The sequence below is a fragment of the Callorhinus ursinus genome, unplaced genomic scaffold (genome assembly GCF_003265705.2).
Source record: "Callorhinus ursinus isolate GAN/ISIS: 27379988/994484 unplaced genomic scaffold, GSC_fseal_2.0 scaffold89, whole genome shotgun sequence".
Taxonomy (NCBI): Eukaryota; Metazoa; Chordata; class Mammalia; order Carnivora; family Otariidae; genus Callorhinus; species Callorhinus ursinus.
This window is the reverse complement of record NW_027397151.1, coordinates 407071-426558: the sequence shown is the minus strand read 5'-3', so window position 1 is coordinate 426558 and position 19488 is coordinate 407071. Positions and strand designations below refer to the sequence as shown.

Genomic DNA, 19488 nt, shown 5'->3' with positions numbered 1-19488 from the left:
TACTTTAAGCTGCTAGGTTCGTGGTAATTTCTCACAGCAGCTGGAGGGAACGGATGCACCCCCTAGAAACACCTCCAGAATATACCAGAACAAGCACCCAAAGGCAGCACTGATCTTCACGACCAAAACCAGCAACAGCCCAGAGCCGTCCACGTCGGGACAAGGAGTCCACGGTATGCACGCACACACCGGAACCCCCACGCGTGGCAAGGTGCAGCCACGGCTTCATCCCACCCCACCGTACCTGAGAGAAGCCCACGGCAGGCGGCGACCCTCTGGGGGAGGCGGCCCCCACGACTGACGTGTGGGTCTTCAGGGGCTGCTCATTAGCCAGCTGAACAGTGAGGGGTTTGCACCTTTTTCAAAGTTTGAAAAAAGCAGTGGCATAAAAATTTTCAAATGAACACTTTAAAATAACACTACTCCTCTTAAATCTCCATTTAAATGGAATTTTACAAGCTGTGCTTTCACATATATATAGTCTCACCCTGAGGCTTTCAACATAACCAAGTCCCTCCTCCTCACTGGGAGGGAAATGCTGCCTCGCCCCGGGGCACCACAGACACAGGCAGCCCCAAGTCAGAAGACCCTCGGGGGCATCACCGTCATGATCTACAAACACCAAAAGCAAGTAAGCACTTGGTTAAAGAAAACCAAGCCCTCAAGTCCAAATCAAAACGGGATCCAGAGAGATGGTTGCCCATCTGTGGACCAACCACAAAGCAGTGAAGGCTCGCTTCGGAACACGCACGTTAGCTCAGTGAGGCTGTTGGGGGGCAGCTCCCTGTACTCGGGAGCTGGAGAGGGCTCCTTTCTGCATGATCCTTGAGCACAAGGATGTGGTCACACTCTCTGCAAAGACACATCCCAGTGCTGCTTAGCAAGATGGCAATCATACCAACTCATGCACATTCCACTGAGATGAACTTTGGGGATCCTGAGCTCACCATCACCAGAGCCTGGAGGGCTGTTCGGCTCAAGGGGCTTCCAGAAACACCTCCTGCTCCTGCTCCAGCCTGACACAGCCTCACAACGTGGCCTGCCTTGTCAAGCACCAACCCAGAACAAGCTCCAGCTCTTCTGCAGAGCTCCCTCCGGGTAGGGCACCCTCCCAGCCCCGCTGGGCACCCCTGGGGACAAGCCACTCAGTAGCACCCAGCCTCAGTCTCTGCACCTGGAAGAATGGGGGGCTGAGCTGAATGTCGTGAGAACCCTTCAAAGACTCATCTTTCATGAACTCAATGTTCTAGAAAGTCCAGACGCAAAAGAAGCGCTTTCATTGGGGTAGGAAAAGAAGCTGCAGGAGCTCAGCAAAGCCGAGGTCCCAGGATCCGCAACCAGGACGATGATTCAGAAGTACAGCATGGGGCGTGGATGAGCCACGAGCCACAGGGCATGCCCCCCCATCATGCCTCCACCCGTGGAGCCCCTTCCCACGCAGGCATCTGGTTTCTGTTACTGCTCTGCTGTTCTGAGTCACCAGTGTTGCCCACCCTTCTGGATCAGACAAAGGACACCTCACTACCTCTCATCCAGGCGGCAGGTGCGCCCATTACAGCCCCTGCGTTCCACGTGCTCAGCCAATATTCCAACAAACAGGATTGCTGTCTGTGTCGGGCCCTTAGCTGCCATCTGACCGACAGCAACAAGGTCAACCAGAACGGATTCCACAGAATTCTCAGACCTGAAGGAAAAACATCTGGGTGCTACAACTGAGCTCGAACTTTTTGAGGAAAGGAGAAGAGCAGAGGGCCTGACAAGGGGTGGAGCTCGAGTGTCAGGAACAGGGTCCAGCAGTGTGGGTGTGGCAGGCAGGTCCAGTCCCAGCGCCACAAAACCGTGGTGTCACTTTTCATTCAGGCTCTTTTACCCCCAAACACAAATACCAGACTAGGCAAGACGACTTTCTTTAAGAGAAGCGATCAGTGGGGCGCCTGGGTGGCTCAGTCGTTAAGCGTCTGCCTTCGGCTCAGGTCAGGATCCCAGGGTCCTGGGATTGAGCCCCGCATCGGGCTCCCTGCTCCACGGGAAGCCTGCTTCTCCCTCTCCCACTCCCCCTGCTTGTGTTCCCTCTCTCTCTGTCTCTCTCTCTCTGTCAAATAAATAAATAAAATCTTTAAGAAAGAGAGAGAGAGAAGCGATCAAGTCTGCGCAAGTGTTGGCAGTGGAAAGCTGGCTTCTAGCAGAAGTGCCCAGAGGATCACGCCCTGGGTGCTGGGCACTCTGCTCGTCCCTATGTCTCCACTCAGATCATGGACGGACGTGTAGCTTAACTCAAACTCACAAGCCTCACCGCTTCTCAAACGAATCTGTCCGTGCCCTCCTGTGTTTTAGGACGGTGCCTGAGGGCAGACTAAGACAGTCCAGCCGGGGATGTCTCCTCCCTACTCAGCCCCAGCAAGGACTGTCTGACCTCAGCAGGGGCAGCGTGGACTCCCCTAGCCTGCAAGATGGCACATCTGCCCCCCCCCTTTCCCCACACAGGCAAGAGGCCACAAGGGCATGAGGAGCCGGCTGAGAGCCTACAGACACCACCTTCACCTGAAGCCGTCCTGTGGTTCCAACACATTCTTAAAAATCCCAGTACGTCAAGACCCAACTTTACAAAAATATAGGTACAGGGCACCTGGGTGGCTCAGTTGGTTAAGTGACTGCCTTCGGCTCAGGTCATGATCCTGGAGTCCCGGGATCGAGTCCCGCATCGGGCTCCCTGCTCGGCGGGGAGTCTGCTTCTCCCTCTGACCCTCTTCCCTCTCGTGCTGTCTCTCTCTCATTCTCTAATAAATAAATAAAATCTTTAAAAATATATACATATATATAGGTATAAACTTTTACTTTATAAAAGCCACACATTTTATTCTGGCTACAGAACTCTCTTTTTCACAAAACCTTTTAGGAACATGTATGGGACAAGCACCTGGGCCCTTCCCATACTGGCTTCTGAACTAGCAGCTACAGATCCACCTCATCGGGGGCCTGGGGCCATCTTGGGGTCACACACAAAGGGGGAAGCCAGGGCCCCAAGGAGGACGAGAAGGAACACGGGTCTGGCCACAACTTTATGGCAGCCTACCTGCACCCTTGAGCTGTCACACAAGCAAACTGCTGTAACTCAGAAGTAAATTTCAACAGATGCTTTCGTGGAAACTCTTGGCCTTTTGCTTGGAAAAAATCACTCTTAAATGCTAACAGGCTCCAAATCACCACAAGTCAAGGTGGAGACACACAGAAGGGACAGGGCATGCACTCTTGGATATCCGAGCATCTGTACTGAGCCGCCAAATGATGTGCAATAACCACCTGACACAGTCCCTTGGAATAGAGCCTTTTCTCCTACAAATAGGACGACAATTTAAAAATACTCTTCTCGAAGAGGTAATAGATATTTAATGAAAACAAACTGACCTCCACTGGGATCACAATTCACACTTCCACACCCAGCCCCAGGGCCAGAGTGGAGGAATAATGACCACCAAAGCAGGCAGAAACCATCCTAGGCGAGCCTACAACCTCATGTCCTTGTCTTTGCAACTCAGAATAATCTAACAGAAGCGGTTCACAGTTGCCTTGGTAACCCAAGGGATTTAAGACATTAACAAAAGTACACAGCCGAAATCACTTGTTGGATTCTAAAAACACCTTCTGCTTGACAACTGCATTTAAAACCTCAAACCCACAGGCCTGAGGAGCAAACATTCTTCACTGTGCAGATGGGCCCTCGAACTGTAAGGCCTCCAGCATCGCAGCCTGCTGGGCGGCTCGCGGCACCCAAGCAGGTGCCCCAGGACGTGACCGAGGCACTGACCACCCCAGAAGGTTCCGCACAGAGCGTCTGTCCTTAAGTCATTCGCCAGGGACTGCTGCTTCTCAGAGTTTAGTCAGAGTTGGTGACAGATTACAAACAAAGTTTGGAGCATACAGAGTACACCTCTCCCTACCAACAGCTAACAGGGAGACAGGCAGGCGGCTTTTCTATCAGCTTGGAAACTTCACCTTCTTCTCAGCTCAGTTAAACTCCAAAAGCTGTGGGGTGCTGCCCGTCACAGACATTTACAATGCCTGGACACACTTTTGGTTGTGAGCAAACTCGGGGATGGGTTGCTATTGGCATCTAGTGGATGGAGGTCAGGGATGCCGCCTCCATCCTAGAGTGCCCAGGACGGTCCCTGTGGCAGAGTCATCCAGCCCAAGGTTAAAAAACCATGGTTCAGCCAACTTGTACTAAACATACAGGGGTCTGGCCATGTGCTCGGGGCTGGGAACACACGGGAACAGAGAACGACAAGGAATAATACAGGGCTACAGTGCATCTCAGGGAGGCACTGCTTAATGGATACAGAGTTTCAGTTTGGGATGATGGAAACCTTTTGAAGATAAACAGTAATGATGGTTGCATAACAATGTGAATGTATTTAATGCCAATAAATTATATACTTAGAAAGGGTTAAAAGAGCGAAGGTTATGTCATATGTGTCTTACCACGATAATAAAAGCTAGTGTATTAACAGCAGAGAGGAGCCCGGGCTCATCCAGGGGCCCCACTCGCCCAGCCCAGGAAGCCTCTGGGCAGGGAAGTGGGCAGGCGCCCCCCCCACCCAAGCACAAGATGTTTAGCATCCGTGACATTTTTCAGGACTATTACCCCAGTTTGCTGCGTTCACCTCAGCCCATTCCCATGTTCCAGATGATTGCTGACCTTCCTGGAGGGCCCTCCCCAGGACAAGAACTTATAAGATGCCTCCATCCTGCTCTGGACCAACTCTGTTCCACCAAATGCCTTTCCTCGTCCCTCCCCACCCCACTGCACTGGGGCTGGAGGGAGCCGGGTCCCCCGTCTGCCTCGGAGAAGGGTTAGCACAGCCGTAAGTATTACATGCTCAGCACCAGGAAGGGCACCCGGTGTTTCGGTAAATGTCTAGTTTGTTATCCACTCGTCTGGGAGACAGACACAGAACCGTCATCCAGACCATGAGGACCAGATTCAGCAAAGCTAAGCATGGAGCCACGCTGACCCTAACGCGGGGCCAGACGTGTGGTCACGGCGGGGGGGGGTCCTCTGTGCAGCAACACCCAGCAACTGCAAGAAAATGACACGTCTGCTTGAACCACCGGAGCCGTACTGGTTGGAAACAAGGGGACATCCCTCACTGCGAGGGGTGCTTTACCGCCAGAGGCCTTCGGCTCCCCCTAGGTCAAGATAAGCTCTTGGCCAGGGACAAAACACAGGCATGTGACAGTTTGCTCAACATCCACAACAATGACCAAAACTCACGTCTCCTGGAGAGAAAACCCAGGACTGAGGCCGCGGGACGGTGAGTGTCTGAGACGTCCCACCTTCATGTCACCTCACCTGAGGCACCTTTCCTTTTAACATTTTAACGTTTCAATCATTTAAAATGAAGATACCCTCACCAGTGTTTACGAAAGGCTCCCCTGTAAAAAGGAAAGCAGACCCTTCAAACTGACCCCACTTTTCCAGCTGCTGACCCCTCAGCTTTAAAGAAGCCTTACCCCAGGCGGCCCCTGTGTGCCGGTGACACGGGCATCGTACTGCTGGGGTCCCCAAAGTCCTACTCCCTGGGCTTGGACCAACCTACCGCGACCAAGACGGCCCACGGAAGGCACCGGCGTGGGCCTGGAATACGCTGCTTCACCCACATAACTAAGGGCCACAGGGCCACCGACGTGCAGCGCTTTGGGGCCACGGTGGCCCAACAGGGTCTCAGCCCCTGCCCGTAAAAAACAAAAGGCTTACTTGAGTCTCGGCTGCTGAACGGCCACCCAGACGTCGGAAGGAAGGAGGCCACCGGGGAGCCGGCCCGGCTATCGTCCTCCACCTGCTGTGTGATATGCCGGACTGTCTCTTTGTTCTTCCGATTCTTCCTTCGACCTGTGGGCTGCCAGCCATCGCCTCCAGCCTGCTCTGAGAAAGAGTTCTGTATCACACCATCCCTGGCGGAAGGCAGCTCACTCCCTCCATAATGAGACGGCGAGATCTGCTCTTCCTTGACCCGCAGAGACCCGTAGCCCACATCCCCAGGCCACAGCGACTGCGAGGAAATGTCATCGGGACCGTCGGCCTTGGGCTCCTGGTCCTCCTTCCCGTAGCTGCTTCCTCCCTCGTGGCAGCTGGTGATGGCCGAGTCTCCGGAAGAATTGGCAGGACTCGTGCGCCGAGCCAACCACGGGGAGATGCTCCTTCCGGCCATCACAGCCGAGATCAGCGCGTCCGTGCTGCTGCCGGGTGGGGCACTAATCTCAAACTCCGAAAGCTCATCCGAGGCATCTGGCTTGATGCTGATGTCCAGCGCGGCCTTGATGAAGTCGTGACAGGCCTGCACGATGTCCGTCATCTGCAGGAAGCTGGCCGCGGACATCACCTCAATGACATTCCTGCTGGTGAGGGCCAGATGTGCAGAGTACATGAAGTCAATGATGGCCTTGAAGCCCTGGGCCGTGACGATGTCCAGGTGTGTGACCGTGGCCTGGTCGGACGCCTTCTGCACCTGGCAGTAAAGCGTCTTAAAGTAGCGGCTGCTGCCAAGCAGGACGTTCTTGTGCGCCTTGAAGACCTTGCCCTCAACCACGACACAGACATCACAGAGAACGCCGTGCTGCCTCTGCTCATTGAGCTCACGGAGCAAGTGCCGGTAGTGGGACGCGATTTCCATGTCTTCCTTCCGGTTGTTCATTGGGAAGTCTTGGTGTTGCTGTTCTACAGACTCTGCAGGGGCAAGAACACGCGAGTTAGCCACGTGGTCGACACAGACACGCCCGTGGAGGTTCAGCGGAGCGCACCCTCCTCGAGAGCCTGGCCGCCGTGCAGGGCCAGAGCCTATGCCTCTGGCTGCCGGGCAGCCACCAGGCGGGTGGACCTGAGCAGCATCTGCAGTGAGTTCATGGGTTCAAGGCTGACCGCCGCCGTAACCGGCTTCTGAACAGAACACTACACACGGCGGCCGCCTCTCAGCACAGAAGGCAAACGCCCATTAGTTGCTGAAGTGACTTTCTTACCCAAATGTACAATCTAGGTGAAATAACCCAAGGGAGCCTCAACCCGCACCCTCGAGGACACATCTTTACAAATAAAACGGGCGCCTGGGTGGCTCAGTCGGTGAAGCGTCCAACTCGGTTTCAGCTCAGGTCATGATCTCAGGGTCCGGGGATGGCACCCCACGTCGGGCTCTGTGCACAGCGGGGAGTTGGCTTCGCTCCCTCGGGGGGCACCCCCTTCCCGCCGCCTCCCTGCTGGCTCTCTCTCTAAAATAAATAAATCTTTTTAAAAAATAAAAACAAAACAAAACGAGGGCTTCCTACACAAACAAAACCCATAGGGCAGAAAGGCCTGGAAGCAGACATTACAGCCTCAGCCCTACAACCTTCCGAAACCCCAGCTCAAACCAGCTCAAGGGAGGAGGCCTCCAGGGCCGTAGCGCCCAGAGGCACCAGAGGTTCCAGCTTGGGAAGCACTCTGGTCTGGTGCCCTCCCGCAAGGCGCTCTCCTGATACCATTTCCTAATCTGTCTGCCATGTTCTCTCTGCTGCTACTGTTAGCTTCCGGGGGCTTCTAGAACACAGTGCCCCAGACTGGGCGGCCAAACAGAGAACTGGATTCCCACACAGCCCGGAGACCAAAGGCCCAGATGGGCTCCCTCCAGGGCTCCACGGAAGGCCCTGTCCAGGTCTGTCCTGTCTTCTGGGGGCGGCTGGCAGTCCCTGGCCATCCTTGGACGCAGAAGCATCACCACCCGGTCTCCATGTTCCCACACCTTCTCCCTGTGAGCCTGGGTCCCAGTGTCCCCTTCTTATAAGGACACAGGTCATATTGGACACCCTACTCCAGAACAACCTCATCGTAACTAATCACATCCAAATTAGATCACAGTCCACGGCACTGGGCATGGAGGACACCGTCGCCCCATAACACTCCCTGAGAAAGACAAGGTTGTTAGAGGCTGATCTTCCCGCTTAAGTACACCATTTTCCAGCTGGTTAATCAAGCAGGAGCCCTCACCAAAAATGCCAATATGTGTTTAATGGGAGAGAACTGTGCTGTTCAAATGTGGGGGCATCTGCCTCTTTCCTGTAAGGGGCGGCTCCCCAGGACTCGGCTGGGTCCACCTCACACACTTTTTTTTTTCCCTAAAGATTTTATTCACTCATTTGACAGAGAGAGAGACAGCGAGAGCAGGAACACAAGCAGGGGGAGGGGCAAAGGGAGAAGCAGGCTTCCCGCCGAGCAGGGAGCCCGATTCGGGGCTGGATCCCAGGATCATGACCTGAGCTGAAGGCAAATGCTTAACAACTGAGCCACGGAGGCGCCCCAACCTCACACACTTCTTTATTGACTCAGAGCTGTCACAACACACACACCTTCCTCTGGTCATTACAATAAGTTTCCAAACACCACCTGAAATCATCTTAAAAATGCCCTGTGAAGTAAAAGAGGAAGGAAAACTTCTAAACTCATTCTATGAGGCCAGCATTACCCCAATACCAAAACCAGGTAAAGACACTACAAAAGGAGAACTACAGGCCCAATAACCCTGATGAACAGAGATGAAACTACACCCCCCACTAATACCAGCAAACCAAATCCAACAATACATTTTAAAAAAAGCATTCACCATGATCAAGTGGGATTTATTTCTGGGTTACAGGGTGCTTCAATATTCACAAATCAATCAACATGATACATCATATCAATAAGAGAAAGGATAAGAACCATATGATTATTTCAAGAGATACAGAAGAAGCATTTCACAAAGTATAACACCTACTCATGATAAAAACTCTCAACAAGTAGGTTTAGGGCACCTGGGTGGCTCAGTCGTTGAGCGTCTGCCTTCGGCTCAGGTCATGACCCCGGGGTCCTGGGATCGAGCCCCCATCGGGCTCCCTGCTCGGCAGGAAGCCTGCTTCTCCCTCTCCCACTCCCCCTGCTTGTGTTCCCTCTCTCACTGTGTCTCTCTCTGTCAAATAAATAAAATCTTAAAAAAAAAAAGACAAGTAGGTTTAGAGGGAACATATGTCAACATAATAAAGCCCTTCTATGAAAAACCCACAGCGAACATCATACTCAATGGGGGGGGAATTGAGAGCTTTCCCCCTAAGGTCAGGAACGCGGCAGGGATGTCCACTCTCATCACTGTTATCCAACATAGTACTAGAAGTCCTAGCCACAGCAGTCAGACAAGAAAAAGGGATAAAAAGTATCCAAATTGATAAGGAAGAAGTAAAATTTTCACTATTTGCAGATGACATGATGCTATATATATAGAAAACCCTAAAGACTCCACCAAAAAACTACCAGAACTCATAAATGAATGCAGTAAGTTCATAGGATACAAAATCAATACGAGAAATCTGTTGCATTTGTATACACCAATAATGAAACAGCAGAAAAAGAAATTAAGAAAACAATCCTCTTTACAATTGCCGCCAAAAATAATAAAATGCCTACGAATAGTTAACCAAGGAAGTGAAAGACTTATACTCTGAAAACTATAAAACACTGATGAAAGAAACTGAACAGGGGGTGCCTGGGTGGCTCAGTCCGCATTCAGCTCAGGTCATGATCTTGGGTTCCTGGGATCGAGTCCCCATATCGGGCTCCCTGCTCAGCAGGGAGCCTGCTTCTCCCTCTCCCTCTGCCTCCTCCCCCTGCTCATGGTCTGGATATCTCTCTCTCTCTCTCTCAAATAAATAAATAAAATCTAAAAAAAAAAAAAAATTTAAGAGGACACAAAGAAATGGAAAGACATTCCATGCTCATGGCTTGGAGGAACAAATATTATTAAAATGTCTATTCTACCCAAAGCTATCCACAGTTTTAATGCAACCCTATCAAAATACCAACAGCATTTTTCACAGATCTAGAAGAAACAAACTTAAAAATTTGGAACCACAAATGCCTCAAATAGCCAAAGCAGTCTTGAAAAAGAAAAGCAAAGCTTGAGGCATCACAATTCCAGACTTCAAGTTATATTACAGAGCTGTAGTCATCAAGACAGTATGGTACTGGCACAAAAATAGACACATAGATCAATGGAACAGAATAGAGCACCCAGAAATAAACCCACAATTATATGGTCAATTAATCTTCAACAAAGGAACAAGAATATGCAATGGGAGAAAGACAGTCTCTTCAACCAGTGGTGTTGGGAAAGCTGGACAGCCACATGCAGGAGGATGAAACTGGACCACTTTCTTACACCACACATATAAATAAACTCAAAATGGACTAGGGACCTAAATGTGAGACCTAAAAGCATAAAGATCCTAGAAGAGAGCACAGGCAGTAATGTCTCTGACATCAGTCATAGCAACATTTTTCTAGATAGGTCCCTTGAGGCAAGGGAAACAAAAGCAAACTAAACTATTGGGCTATATCAAGATAAAAAGCTTCTGCACAGCATTGTAAACAACCGACAAACTAAAAGACAACCTACTGAATGGGAGAAGATATTTGCAAATGACATATCCTATAAAAGACTAGTATCTAAATTACATAAAGAACTTATACAACTCAACACCCAAAAACCAAATAATCCAATTTAAAAATGGGCAGAAGACATGAACAGACTTTTCTCCAAAGAAGACATCCAAATGGCCAACAGATACATGAGAAGATGCTCCACATCACTCATCCTCAGGGAAATGCAAATAAAAACCACGATGAGATACCACTTCACACCTGTCAGAATGGCTAAAGTCAACAACACAAGAAACAAAAGGTGTTGTCAAGGATGCAGAGAAAGGAACTCTCGTGCACTGTTGGGAATGCAAACTGGTTCAGCTATTCTGGAAAACAGTATGGAGGGTCGTCAAAAGATTAAAAATAGAAATACTGTATGATCCAGTAATTCCACTACTGGGTATTTATCCAAAGAATACAAAAACAGTAATTTGAAAGGATACATGCACCCCTATGTTTATAGTAGCATTATTTACAATAGTCAAACTATGGAAGCAGCCTGTGTCCATCAATAGATAAAGTTATTTGTGCATTAAAAAGAAATGGAGTCTAAAATAGGAGTCTGTTACGAAAATATTAAGGGTACATGGAATCTATCCAAGCCCAAAGAAGCTTTAGGAGGATAGCTGAATTTCCGTTACAAAGTTGATAATCTCTCAGCACCAGTAAGGGGCTCCTGGGAGTCCCATCCACCTGACCACAGGTGTCGTGTCGTATAACGGCCTGGCAGGTGAGGTACAGCCTTGAGATGGAAGCATGCTCACCATGGTTCCTCTCTGAGGGCAAGGTGAGCAGAGCACCTGCTGTGGTGGCATAGCCCACGTCATGGAGACATACCTGGCTGCAGACATGCACCTGTGGACAGGTAATCTGTCATCTCTGAATTTTCTGTGCTGCTACATGGAGCACAGGGTACACTCACAAATTCAAGGGCCCGTGTGCAGCACCCTCCGTGTGAAAGGGGCCCTCTCAAAGAGGAGCCTATGGTCCATGAGGAAACACAGATGCCAAGCATCGTAAGGTCAGGGTCTAAGGGCTGTTGCCTGTTACCCAGAGGGCAAGCGGGGCGATCTGTCACGACCCTGGCACCTGAGGCTGCACAAAGGTGCTACAGAAACTCCTGCAAAGTTGCATCCTCTCCCTGCTGTTTTCCCCAAACTTGCATTCTTACTTCTCCTCTAGGTTCCCCACTTACAGCTTGCTGATCGAGAGATACCGTATTAGACAGCATCACTTATAAAACAGAACCACTTTGGTACCAAACCAACTTGGATCCACGTTCCAGACCAGACTTCAGAGGTCACATCACCTGACCAGCACTGGGGGGTTGATGCAGACTCGGGAGCCCTTACCACAGACAACCAGGGACACCGTGGGCAATGCAAGTCACCAAGACTCCTACCGAAGGGGTGTCCTCTGGGAGGCAACATGTGTGACACGCGGGTGCCGTTTCCAATCCCACAGCCTCCAGGGAAGATGGAGAGCATCCCCAAACTGCAAACCAAGAGAACCAAAGCTCAAAGACCCCAAGTTCCTGGCCCATGGAGGAGCCAGCTTCGGAATCAAGCGTGCATGTGGCACCAAGCCCATTCTGCTGTCCTGTACCAGCTCCAGTGAACTCTGCCCGGCATGGCGACCCAGGGGCACGGATGAGGCTCAGGCGGCTCCGACCTGAGCACCAGAACTGGCTCCTGCCAGTCTCCTCTCTGCCGGCTCCATCATTCAGGTGTCCAGGATGCTGAGGGCCGGGCAGCTCCCCAACCAGTCCCTAACCTGCTCAGTACAGGGCACCTCAATCTCTGGTCTGGGGAGTTACAGAGTACGTTTCAAAACCTTCTCCTACCAGTATCTGAAGGAAAGGGGGTCAACCAGAAAGCCCTGTTTACAAATTAGCAGCAGAGGTTGTCCTGTTGAAGATGTACATTTATTACTCATTCTGCCTGTCACGCGACTGCTAGTGCTTCACGGGGAGAGTCCAAACTCTCAAGCATCACCACATCTCAAAATGCATGAGAACCATGGAATCTGAAGGCTGTGAATGCACGTCACTCGCTGCATTGTGCGTTCCAAGTTTAGGGACCAGCCTGGGGTCCTTTCTTCCTCTCATCTGTAAGGAGCTCCACCAGGAAGACCACTGGTTCCCATAAAAATGCAAAACAATGGGTGTAACTTAGACCCTGTGTCCCTGTTACCAGCACACAAGCATCTGGTCAGCCCCACTAGGCAGCGGGATCCTCCCCCAGGGCCGGTCCCTGAGTCCCACTCAAGAAAAGCCCACATCTAATTTGGGACAACTCGTAAGGCATGAGCACCCTTCTCACACACACACACACAAGCCTAGGTTACGCCAGATGTCACCTCACCTTCTTACTTCTAACCTGTAACTTGTGCATGTCTGTAAAGCTCAACTTAAACTTATTTAAGCTTCTCCTTAAAATGTCATCTAACACACAAATATTGCTTTAAAGTTGCTAGAACCAAACCATTCTGAGCCTACGTGGCCCCCACAAACTCCGTGGAGGAGAGAAAGTGGCCCCACAGATGCCTGAGCCAACTTCACTACACCAAAAACTGCTCTTTGCAGTTATTTTGGTGAGATTTTTTAAATGGACCATAATTTGAACAGACACATCACACAAAAGATTTCTGAACCGCCAAGTAGAGGAAGGAGATCACCTTCCTCAGCCCTCGGGGAAATGCCGACGACAACCAGCACCCGCGGCCCGTGCGCCCTCAGGACAGCCGTGGTGGCAGGGTGACCAGCCACATCCACATCCACGTCCACGAGGCTGGAGAGCAGCTGGAACCCTCGCACTCAGTGCAGCCGCTCTGGACGACCCTTGCCACGTCCTCAAAAGCTGAACAAACACCAGATGACCCAACGACCCCAACTCGGGCTATGAGGAGATGTGGGAGCACAGCCCCACATGAGGGCTCGCACGCAGACTCTACTCACGGCAATGTAACCGTCAAAACCCGGAAACACCCCACATGTGCATCTGCAGGTAAACAGGGAAGTGGGGTGTATCCCAACCAGGGACACGCTCGGCAGGAAGGCGTCCACATGCCCCCGGCCCAGTGCCCAATGTCCCTTTCTCAGACACGCACGAATCTCAGAGTGATCGTGCGGAGTGAGACACGCCACACACAGGCAGCACGAGGGAGTGAGCCGTCTTCTAACGGAGTTCCAGAAAGTGCGAACTAATCCAGGGGCAGGGCTGTGTGTGCAGACCCCGGAGAGACACTCTTCTTTCAATGACAGCAGTTGGTTGTATGTAAATTATGCCTCAACAAAGGCGATTAGACACTTGTCTTTGTGAAAATATCCTTGCCCAACTACAAACCTGTGCTTATTTATCACCATTTGTTGTGTGGGGGCTTTTGTCCCCCAAAATTCATTTGCTGAATTTCTAACCCCCACTTCCCCAGCACATGGCCTCCCTCGGGGACAGGGTCGTTGCAGGTGTACTTGGTTCAGATGAGGTCCCTAGGTGGGCCCTAGTCCGACGGGACTGGTGGGGTCCGTACACAACAGAGACGAGGGACAGACACCTCCAACGAGGACGCAGGCCCCCAGAGCTGGGAGAGAAGAGATCTCCGTGTGGAGACTTTCGGTCCGTGGTTCTTCTCTTCGTTAGGCAGCCCCGCACATTCACACACCATGCACGTCTGCCAAGGACCACCACCAAGGCCAACGGTAATCGGGCAGGTAGGAGAAGAGCTGCTCACCCCCGGGGGGAAGGTGCCCTCTGCCCAGCCCTGTGCGTCGTGGGCAGCGATCAGCTGCCCTGACATTCAGCTCCGAGCTCCCCATTCAGACGTTATTTCCACACTCTGGGCTGTTTCGATGGTTTAGTGTGTTCTGAAAAACTCAAGGGTAGGATACACACCATGGGAAATCGCTTTGCAGATCGGACTCTATACGTCGGACTGTCACCCACGGCAGGCGAGACGGGGCGTGCTATCCCCGAGTTCTCTCTGCTGAGAACAAACGGACGTCGAGTGGTGCTGGAGGCCTTCACATTCACAATCCACCAGCATGAGCTAAAAATGCAAACCTGGCCGCCCTCCTGCTGCTCGGCCTCAGGTCTGGAGGCCCCGTGGGCACAGCCCCCACTTCCGGCCCCTCCTCTGTCCCTCTTTCAGTTCCTTGTCCTCCCGGGAGCCGGGAGGGCCCCTGCCTCCCTACCTGCCTCAGCGTCACTTCCTCTCTCAGATGCACCCCCACCCTGGCCACAGGGCCCGGTGCCCAGGTGTCCCCCTGTCCAAACACCATGGGGCTAGAGGCCCCCCCCGCCCTACACTGATGACCCTCCGAGCAAATTTCTAAGCAGGGGAGAATTCCAGGCCGCATCATCCAATGTGTTTGCATGCCAAGGCCCAGAGCCCACCCAAGGCTGAGGACACCACCCCACCTCCCACACAGGGCTCCCGGAAGGCCAGAACCACAGCAGGGATTCTAGGTCAGCATAAAGGTGCTGTGGGGGCACGGGGAGGGGCTGGGCAGGGGCAGCTCCCCAGAGGGGGGTACAAACCATTCATGGGGGGGGCATACAGAGCAGTACACATTTAAACGGCAACGCTGGCCTCTGAAGAGGCTCCCCCCATGAGCCACCACCCCAGAGTTCAGGGCCTGGGGCAGCCCCTCCCTCACTGACCTTGGCCTGGGACTGAGCCTCGAGGAACCGGCAGTGTCCACCTCTGTAGGTGGACAGGTCTGTGCCCAGCTACTCAGCTGCAGGAGCTGACCTAAGATGGTGTGGAGCGAAGGGCCACCCCAGCATCCCAGACGAGCCCTGACCCCATCAGGTCACTGAGCCACCTGCCCGGCCATTCCAGCTCAGCTCCCGGGGGACTGCAGGCCCATCTGATGTCACGTGGACAAGAAGAACCCAGTCGGCCATACAACCTTGAGAGACAACGAGCCTCTGTGTTTCAGGACGGTTCCAAGTTGCATGCAAGACTTCGAAACAGAGGCGGTGAGGGCACCGCCCTTAGGGGGTCCCCATGAGAGCCCTGGCAGGGCCAGCGAGAGGCCCAGAACGAGCTGAGAGCCAAATGCCGGGCCGGTCGAGGATTCTGCCAGGCCTCAGGGTGGCTGGGACCCAGCGCCCAGCGCTTCAAGGGGAGAGGTCCTAAATCAGGTCCTGGCATATAGAAGAATGCCCCGGGGGTAGGAGAGAAAAGGCCCAGGCGGGTCAGGAGTCTGGAGAGAGGCCTCAGATAGGGGCCAGTCCCGTGTGTCCACCTGAGGGCTGAGTTAATGTGGCCTCTCTGACTTCTAGTTTCTCTACTTCCGCTGCTGGGAAGCTGGTCTGGGGGAATTCCTTTGTTTTGTGGGTTGGGGAAAGAAAGGGGAAGAGGTCAGGTGTTTATGCCCACCCTCCCAGACATGTCCCGCTAGATGTGAGTCTCATTCTGGATGCTTCTTTAAACCACGCTTGGTCTCAATGGGCAATTAAGTTCCTTTTAGCTCATTCTGGTTATGCATGAGGCACTGGGCAGTACAAATGTGCTAATTTAATAAGTCTGACCTACAAAGGCAAATTCTGCCTGGACTAGAAGAGGGGCAGCAAGCCCCTCCAGCCTCCAGACACTGCCTCCGCCCTCCAGGAAGCTTCCAGATGCTCCCAAGACAGCGAGCGCACGAGCCTCTGTTGCCTGCTGTGTCCAGTCTGGGAGCCTCTGAGCACATGAGCCACATCTCGTGCTCAGCAGGCTCAATGCACACTCTTGGGTCAACACAACTATAGTACCTTTTTCCCATGAAACCTGTAGGATTGAAAGCTTACACGTTGAATTCAAGAAACGTTTTTTTATTTTTTTAAAGATTTTATTTATTTATTTGAGAGAGAGCAACAGTGCAAGAGAGAGAGAGCATGAGTGGGGGAGTGGCAGAGGCGGAGGGAGAAGCAGGGAGCCCAATGCAGGGACCCCGGGATCATGACCTGACACTTCACCAACTGAGCCACCCAGGTGCCCCTCAAGAAATGTTCTTTAAACGTCCCATATTAAACGCTGGTAGAAGAAGGAGCTCATGGAGTAGTGGTCTTGCAGGTGGGCGGTCAGGCCGCTGCCGACCGGCCACACCCCTCGTGACCACACATGCGTTTGGGGTGGGCTCTGAGGTTCCCCGTCACCACAGCAAAACTGGGCATGGATGCAGCCACTCACTGTTGTGGGTGAATCGCGTCCCAAAAAAGGCCATGTTGAATCCCAACCCCCAATACCTGTGAACGTGACCTTATTAGAAAATAGGGTCTTTGCAGATCTAACCAAGGTAAGGTGAGGCCATAAACCAACGGCACTAGTGTCATTACAAAAAGGGGAAATCTGGACAGAGACAGGCAGAGAGAAGCCCACGTGAAGACAGAGGCAGAGACAGAGCCATGGGGCCATGGGCCAGAGCCAGAGGAGCTGGAGGGGGCACAGACCCTCCCCAGAGCCTCCCTGGCCCCAGAGCTGCCAGAGATCACTTTTCTGTTGTTTTAAGCCCCCAATTGGTGATACTTTGTTACAAAAGTCCCAGGAAAAGCCAAACATCAACTTAATTTTTTTCTTTTTCTTTTAAAAGATTTTATTTATTTATTTATTATTTATCAGAGAGAGAGAGAGCACAAGCAGGGGGAGCGGCAGAGGGAGAAGCAGGCTCCCCGCGGAGCAGGGAACCAGATGTGGGACTCGATCCCAAGACCCTGGGACCATGACCTGAGCTGAAGGCAGACACTTAATCACTAAGGCACTCAGGCGCCCCTTAATTTTTTTTTCTTAAAAAGAAAACTGATCAAAAAAAAAAGGAAGAAAGAAAGAAAAGAAAGCTGATCAGCTTCATAAGCCAGGAAAACGATTTCTGTGAACTTTAAGCGTGAGATGCGCTGTGACTTGAAATGTTGACTCTACGCACTATGCTCTCTCTGCCACCAAGACAAAAATAGACCCCAAACAGGAAAGCAGCTAGAAGCAGAGCCTGCTCTCTTGCAGCAGGTGAAACCCTTCCTTCAGTCTTGTTCAACTTTCCATCTTGAAACACTTTGCAACTGTTGGAAGAGACCTGCCACCTACCCCTGAACCACACAGACCAGTCTGAGACGTTCTGCGACATTTGTTCCCATCTGGTAATATGCTAGACCTTTAATCAGTCACTCTTTCCTAGAAAGTTGTACACGCAAAGAAGAGGGGCTACCCGTGCACAGGGGTCCCAAACCCCTGAATCCTGAACCCCCAGAGCGAGGGGAAAGCGTCAGCTAGAGCCACGTCTCCGCGAACGTTTTAGGCGGGCAGCAGACAGCACGAGCCTCCTGGGCACCGCGGGAACCAGCCCAGGTGGCTCCGGTATCCGACAGAATTTCAGCTGGCTGACCTGACATGTGTCCAAGCACCGCTCTCATTTCTGCAGAAATTACCAGGCCCTCCCCAGGTAAGCACTCCTTACACACTGAAGAAGAGAAGGACGGACAGACGGATGGCTGCTGAGTGAGCCAACGGTCACGGCCGGAGCAGGAAGCGGGCCAGGTGCACAGCGGCAGCCGGGGCCTGAGACAAGCCCTACCTCCACCACGTGGCCCCCAGTGATGGATCCGTCAGCTTCCCTAACTCACGCGGACATTAACAGTAAGGCCAGTCCCAGAACTGGCCAGGTCTCAGCAATGAACAGATCACACTGGTCCCCGGCATCCCCCACACGGCCAGCCAAGCCCCCAACTGAGTGCAGCAACCGGGGCACAGGCCTGGGGCACGTGATGAAGGCGGGAGGCCGAGCTGGGGCCGACCTGGCCAGCAGGCCCTGAGGTGGGGGGCCTCGTGAAAGGAGCCCTGGGGGAGGGGTTGGTTCTTCCTCCCTGGGCAAGCTGTGGGCTTGGACTGTGGGGGGGGGGGCAGAGGGGAGGCTTAAGGCACCCTGTCCCCCATCTCTGGCACGTCAGGGAGACAGGGCCTCTCCCAGGGAAAGCCCCTCTCCGTCAAGGGCTGAGCTGGGACCAGCCCCAAGGCACTTAAAGAAATGAAACTCCCGATTCACAAGGAAAGACCTGGGTTTCGAGGGGGACTACTCAGTGCTCTGCGGGACAGGGCGGGCACATGAGGGGCTCTCCAGGTCTGCCCTCTGGCAGTGACCACAGCTGAAGGAAGAGGGCATGGAAAGTGCTGACTCTCTGGGCAGCCCGCAGGGAAGGGTCCCGGGGGCTTCACCGTCCTCACAGCCCTGCTGCAGGAACAGCACAAGCATGGGGTCAGGGGATCCGAGACACACTTGCCAGGGTGGGGGGCACCCCTGCATGACAGAGCCCTGAGGAGCAAGGGTCTGTGCCACACAGCCCAGGTACAACCTTCATCACCAAATCCGCCCCACGCTCCTACTCCCAGTCCCCACGGGGAAGACACCTGAGGCTGGTCTTGGCAGGGGTGCTGGGCGAGCCCCACAGCCAGTGTCAAAGTTAATCCTGGGACCTAACGTTAAACCTTCAAAGGTGTCTGGGCAAGGCCTATAGGAAACCGAGGGAAACGTACTAGATTCTGAGAAGAGATCTCCAAGAAAAAATCTACATGCATGAAGCTGAAAAATTAACACAAAGCTGTACGACCCAGTGATGGTGGTCACAGGCCACCACAGAACCAGGAGCCACTGTCCTTCTGGAGCCCAGCCCACAGCACATGGCGAGACGAGACGTGTGCGTCCCTGACCAATAATTCTACTTTTGGGAAATTCTACCCCCAAGGAAATGACCCCAAATGCTAATTTGTTCAAAGACGCTGCTAAGACTGCTATTTATAATAGCAAGAAGTAAAAAACTACCCAAATGCCTGACAGTCAGAAAACAGCTGAGAAGAATATGACATATTAAAACTGAACGAGACCCAACTTAGAGGAACAATAAATGTTGTTTATGTTGATGCTCAGAAGTTTGTAAGAAATAAATGGAAAGAAATGACAGCCGAGAACACGGACCCTGAGATGCCTGCTCACATCCCCCGTTTCCAGCCGAGAACACGGACCCTGAGATGCCTGCTCACAT

General features: G+C 52.5%; 1 protein-coding gene across 6 annotated transcripts in view; it reads right to left on the bottom strand.

Annotated features, from left to right (window-relative positions):
* The window catches only part of ZBTB46 (zinc finger and BTB domain containing 46), a 68375-nt gene that overhangs the window by 32099 nt on the left and 16788 nt on the right, over positions 1-19488 (bottom strand). For 5 of the 6 annotated variants that reach the window (XR_012376880.1, XM_073888363.1, XM_025864978.2 and 2 more), the window contains exon 2: positions 5756-6724. Coding sequence is in view for 5 of the 6 variants with exons in the window: in XM_025864978.2 (XP_025720763.1) it covers positions 5756-6724 (969 nt within the window). In the remaining variant the exon portion in view is untranslated. Of the gene's footprint in view, positions 1-5755; positions 6725-8817; positions 8839-19488 lie in introns of those variants that run through there. The other variant, XM_073888364.1, reaches the window with a different exon arrangement.